At 57.9% G+C, this 5,337-nt stretch overlaps 1 protein-coding gene across 1 annotated transcript in view; it reads left to right on the top strand.

The window, feature by feature from the left end:
* The first annotated feature begins 1,480 nt into the window (after window positions 1–1,480).
* Window positions 1,481–5,337, top strand: part of RNASET2 (ribonuclease T2) — a 27,395-nt gene continuing 23,538 nt past the window's right edge. The window contains exon 1 of the mRNA XM_007950485.1: window positions 1,481–1,569. Within this exon, the coding sequence (XP_007948676.1) occupies window positions 1,481–1,569 (89 nt within the window). The remainder of the gene's footprint in view (window positions 1,570–5,337) is intronic.

The following is a 5,337-nucleotide window of genomic DNA, read 5'->3' as shown; positions in this document are numbered from 1 at the left end:
GGGGGCGTGGCCCTCGAGGCAGGGGCGGGGCCACGGGGCGGGCCGAGGCTCCGGGGAGGGGGCGCGGCGGCGCCTGCGCACTTGAGCCTGTTCGCGGAAGCGCTGAGGAGCTCGGCGGTCCGGCGGGAGCCCAGGAACTTCTGAAGCTGCGAGCTCCGGTGAGGCGGTGCCCAGCGGCGCTCGGAGCGCGCGCGGGCTGCAGGAATCCTGGCACTGCGGCGGACGGAAGAGGGATTGCGGCCGCAGAGGTCGCCCCTTTGCAGCCTCGCGTTTGCACTGCCCCGTAGGCTTCGGGGTGTTTGCAGCTGCGGGGTCACAGTCCGCTCGAGGAGCACTGAGCCGGAGCGCTCGTCTCAGGGGCGCGCGGGGTCCCCTAGGAGCGACAGTCAGGACTGGGACGCGCGTCTCAGGGGCGCATGGGGTCCCCTAGGAGCGACACTCTGGGCCGGGACGCACGTCTCAGGGGCTCACGGAGTCCCTTAGGAGCGACACTCAGGAGAGAGATGAACGTCTCAGGGGCGCGCGGGGTCCCCTAGAAGCGACACTCAGGACTGGACGCACGTCTTAGGGCGCATGGGGTCCTCTAGGAGCGACACTCAGGAGCGGGAGCGCACGTCTTAGGGCGCACGGTGTCCCCTAGGAGGGACGCTCAGAAGGTGGGGACAGCCGGTCTCAGTTACCTGCCTCCTGAGTAGGATCGTCCCAGGTGCAGGTACTAGCTGGGCATGAACAACCCTTTGGCTTTCCAGCAGCCCGCGTCAGATCCTGACTGCGCTTTCCCTGGGGTCAGACCGCTTTTGGCAGTAGGACCTGCCTCGCTGGAGGCTGAAGGCTGTGCCTCAGTTCCCCATCTGACACCTCCTGGACCACTGCACCTGCCTTATGCTTGGGTGGTCATCTGTCTGTCCTTCTGTTACTCTTTGGCCTTTATTTAAACTTTCTACATGTAACTAAAGGAGCTCTGGTAGCATAGTGCCTAAGGCACTTGACTGCTAACCAGAAGGCTGGCGGTTCAAATCCACCAGCCACTCCTCAGAAGGAAGGTTGGGCAATCCTACTTCTCTAGTGATAGTGCCTCGGAAACCCAAGGAGGAGTTGCTATGAGTCAGGGCGACTCAACAGCAAATAACAACAACAACAACAACAACACGTAACTAACCAGAGCTCAGACGTTGGGAGGCTGGGTTCGCCTCTGAAGACTTTCCAGAGACTTTCCCCTAGGACGCCTCCCTGGCAGCACAAGGTCACCTCTAGGTCTCTTGTATCCGCGATGTTAGAAGACTGAGCAGCAGTTGTGTGGGATTTTTAAGAGAGATTTACCCACTAAAGCCACTTTAGAGTATGCAGAAAAGAAGTGTGGGGCGTTTTATGTTCAGGAGAACAAATGCTTGGTGTCTAAAACCCCTAGGTGTGCTTCTAAAGTTTGAGATCTTCGTATGTCTTACGTCTGTGATACTTCCTCTTCACAGATTTCCATGCCATGCAGCCCAAGGCGTTTTGCGGTGGCCTCCTGGGCGTCTTCTGTCTGGCTGTGTACTGCCTGTGTGGGGCGGAGAAATTCCTGGGCAGGTGAGTGCCTTCTTCAAGGAAGTTTGAAACTGAGTGTCCTCGCTCAGCTTTTCAACAAGGTGCCTCGTGTGCCCGGGGCTTTGATGTGTACTGACAGATGTTTGGTGGCTCAGTGGGAGACGGCCCCTTCCGGCCGGAGACCGAGGAGCCTGGTAGCTCAGGGGTTCTGCGCTCAGTGGCTAACCCAAAGGTCGGTGGTTTGAACCCACCAGCCACGGCTGGGGGAAAGGTAAGGCAGTCTGCTTCCCATGGGCGGCCTTGGAAGCCCTGTGGCGGTTCTGCTCTGTGCTGCAGGGTCCCTGCGAATCGAAACTGACTCGACAGCCGTGCTTTTGTCCCAGCCAGGGTGCTTGGTGCAGACATGGCCCATTGTCAGTGCAGACGTGGGTGTTGCTGTCCTGGTGAACACATCCCAGCAGAGCTTCCAGCCTCGGACAGACCGCCAAGAAAGGCCGCTGAGAACCTCAGGCCACCGTGGTCTCATCAGCAACCTGTCTGGGCCTGGCTCGGAACCAGGCAGCATGTGTTATTGTGCATGGGCTCACCCTGAACTCAGGGTGTATTGTAGTCCGTTACAGCTGACAGCAGCGGATGTTTTGGCGGGAGGGGCCCTGACAGCTTGTTGTTGGGGGATTGTGGAGAACCCTGGAGTAGATGCTGTACCGAAGAATGGGGGACCGGGACCCACGGGGTTTCCAGCCTTGGGGAAGAGACAACACCCAGAGGCCCTGGAAGACAGGCTGGAGGTCTGCTTCCGAAGGTCAAGGCCTGGGTAAGCCATGGAGCAGATTTTCTCTGACACGCGTGGGGTCACCGTGAGAATCGTGGACGACCACAGAGGAGACAGACTGAGGGTGTACCGAGTGCTGATGGAGACCGTCTTCGCTGTTGTTAGTGTTGGGTGCCGTGGCCTCAGCTCCGCCCCACGGCAGCCCCAGCTACAACACAACAGCACACTGCCAGGCCCTACCGCCGGGTCCTCAGGCTCCGTGCTGTGTTTGAGCCCTTTGTCGCAGGCACTGTCACTCCATCTTGTGGAGGACGTCCCTCTTCTCACCAGCCCTCTGCAGTTGCAAGCGCGATGTCTTCTGCAGGGACTGACCGGTCCATCCTGACGATGTGCCGAAGTACGAGAGCTAAACTCTTGCCGCCCTCGCTTCCAGGGAACGTTCCAGCTGTGCTTCTCCTGAGACAGATCTGTTCCTTCCCGGCAGTCCAGGGTGTCGTCGGCGTACTCCGCCAACACCGCAACCCCAATCCGTCGGTTCTTCTCCCATCTTCCTTCTCCGTTGTCCAGCTGTCACACACTCAGGAGGCGGCTGAAAATCCCACGGCTCGGGTCAGGTGCACCTTTGTCCTCGAGGTGATGTCTTTGGTTTTGAGCGCTTCCAAGGGGTCTTTTGCAGCAGGTTTGCCAGTGCAGGATGTCATCGGACTTTTGACTGCTGCTGCCCTGGGTGTTGAACGGTCTCAGTGCTGGGGAAATCCAGCTGTTGTTGCAGGAAGCAGCTTCATTGTTAGATCGCAGTTCAGTGTTTGCTGACATGGCCACACTTCCCCTTTTTACGTTTCTGGCCCTGCTGCCCTTCCTCTGTCCCCCATTTTACATGGCCCCCTTCTTTGCAACTGACAGTCATGAGGATTTGAAGCCAGGACACAGTGTGGAGGAGGAGTCTAATTTTAATTTTGTGGAGGATACCGTGTTTTGAATACCAAATCCTATTTTTTTTCCTCTAGTTGATTTGGATGATAATTGGCTTATCAGAAGGATTTTGTGGTTACGTGGTGTAAGTGTAGAAAAAGGTCAGTCTTATTTTTAAATTGAGTCCCATGCTGTTTTATGTGATACTTAGAAGGTAACATTGTACTTCTGTTTTGCTAGACGGTGGTTAAGAAAGTCCAACAAGAACTCCTTTTTTCCTTTTTGTCTTGCTGGGAGCTCTGGTGGCACAGTGCCTAAGGCACTTGACTGCTAACCAGAAGGATGGTGGCGCAAACCCACCAGCCACTCCTCGGAAGGAAGACTGGGCAATCTACTTCCCTAGAGGTACTGCCTCGGACACCCAAGGAGCGTCGCTGTGAGTCGGATCCGACTCGACGGCACGAGTTTGGAGTGTTGGGGGAGTTAAAGAAGTGCAGCGAGTGTGTGGCCTTGGTGAGGGCGGTAGCTGCAGAGGTGGCGTGTTGTCCTGGTTGGCGTGAACTGCAGTTCAGGCTCCTGTGGCCTTGGCGTCGCCGTGGGCCCATCTGGACGGGAGAAGTCAGGGAGATGCCTCTCGTGGAGCTGGTGGGGATATAGAGGCGCCTGTGGCCCAGCTCGTGAGTCGGCACCCACCCAGCTGGAGGCCTGCTGCCCATGAGGCCTGCTCTGGGAGAAAGCGCGGCTGAGGGGCCTTGCCCGAGCCGGTGTGACTGAGGACTCGTGACCTGCATCCTCCCTGTGCTTGGGGCTGTCCTTCTGAGCACCTGCACGTCCGGTCCCCACTGTGGCCTTTCCTCCTCTCTCACGCCCACAAGGCCTTTGATCGTCAAGTGGCCTTTGATCCTCGGGTCCCTGAGCGTTTCATTGTCAGCTGCAGACTGACGCCCATCTTCCTGGCCACAGGCCGGCCTCCCAGGCCTCATTTTTCAGGGAGGTAAGGAAGGCGCGCTCACGCGGGGAGAAGCAGGGGTGGTCCAGCTCGGTGGCTTCCGTGCCAGGTTTGCCGTCTGCACAGAGAGTCACCACTGGATCTTCATGACATCTGAATTGTGAGCCCGCCTCACAGCACGCGGTCACTTCTCCACGTTCGTGTAGGGCACTCGGGTCTGTCTTCCTTCTGACCCCTTGATTCTAACGCGTCATTCGTGCTGGACTGCGTCTGTCGCCTGCGTTGTGTCCCTGCAGCGCTGGGACCCTTGCCTCTTGGCGCCGAGTAGTTTCCGACAGGGTGGCCCCGTGGGTGACACGGTAGAACTGCTGCATGGGGTTTTCTCGGCTGGGTGTTCACGGGAGCAGATGGCCGGTCTTTTTCTACTGTGCCGCTTGGTGGGTTCAAACCTCCAGCCTTTAGGTTAATAAGAGTTGATTGCAAGCCCCTGACGCCACCAGAGCACCTTGTGACATAAACCAAACCAAACTCACTGCTGTGGAGTCACTTCGGCTCATAGCCACCCCTCCTTGGGTGTCCCAGGTAGTATCTCTACAGAAGTACATTGCCCAGCCTTCCTTCTGAGGAGTGGCTGTGGGTTTGAACCGCCAGCCTGCTGGTTAGCAGTCACATGCCTCAGGCACTACGCTATGGGGGTATTTCACTGCGTGTTCCAGCCTTTCTGCATGTTAAGCCTTGTCCACGTGACCAGAAGTCAGAGGTCCAGGCACACGCCCTCCAGTTCCCATCCCTGTGGAGGTGCTTGGAGTCAGCCAGTGTCACATTCCTTAGGTTTTGGAAAGGTGACCCAGGACAGGTGCTGTGTTCCCTGTAACAGCCATCACCCCATGGGAACCCGTGCCTGTCGCCATCTGTCACCAGCTCCGCGGAAGGACAGGTGGCAGGGCACAGCCTCCTGCTGGCTCAGGCTGTGCTTGGTGGCCATACGAAAGAGGAATGTTCCCGCCAGTGGACTCACAAATGCTTGTGGGGGGCGAGGTCTGCACCACTGACTGGCTTGGACACATGGGGGAGAAAGGTGTTGCAGGGCTCATTCTGCACCCCAAGTCCCTCCCACACCCTGAGTCCCTCCTGCATCCCGAATCTGTCCTTCTCGCACCCCAAGTCCGTTCCTGCC

Source organism: Orycteropus afer, unplaced genomic scaffold (assembly GCF_000298275.1).
Source record: "Orycteropus afer afer isolate SDZICR_OR568_19922 unplaced genomic scaffold, OryAfe1.0 scaffold00273, whole genome shotgun sequence".
Lineage (NCBI taxonomy): Eukaryota > Metazoa > Chordata > Mammalia > Tubulidentata > Orycteropodidae > Orycteropus > Orycteropus afer.
Note: the sequence above shows the minus strand (reverse complement) of the source record. Positions and strands in the feature narration are given on the sequence as shown.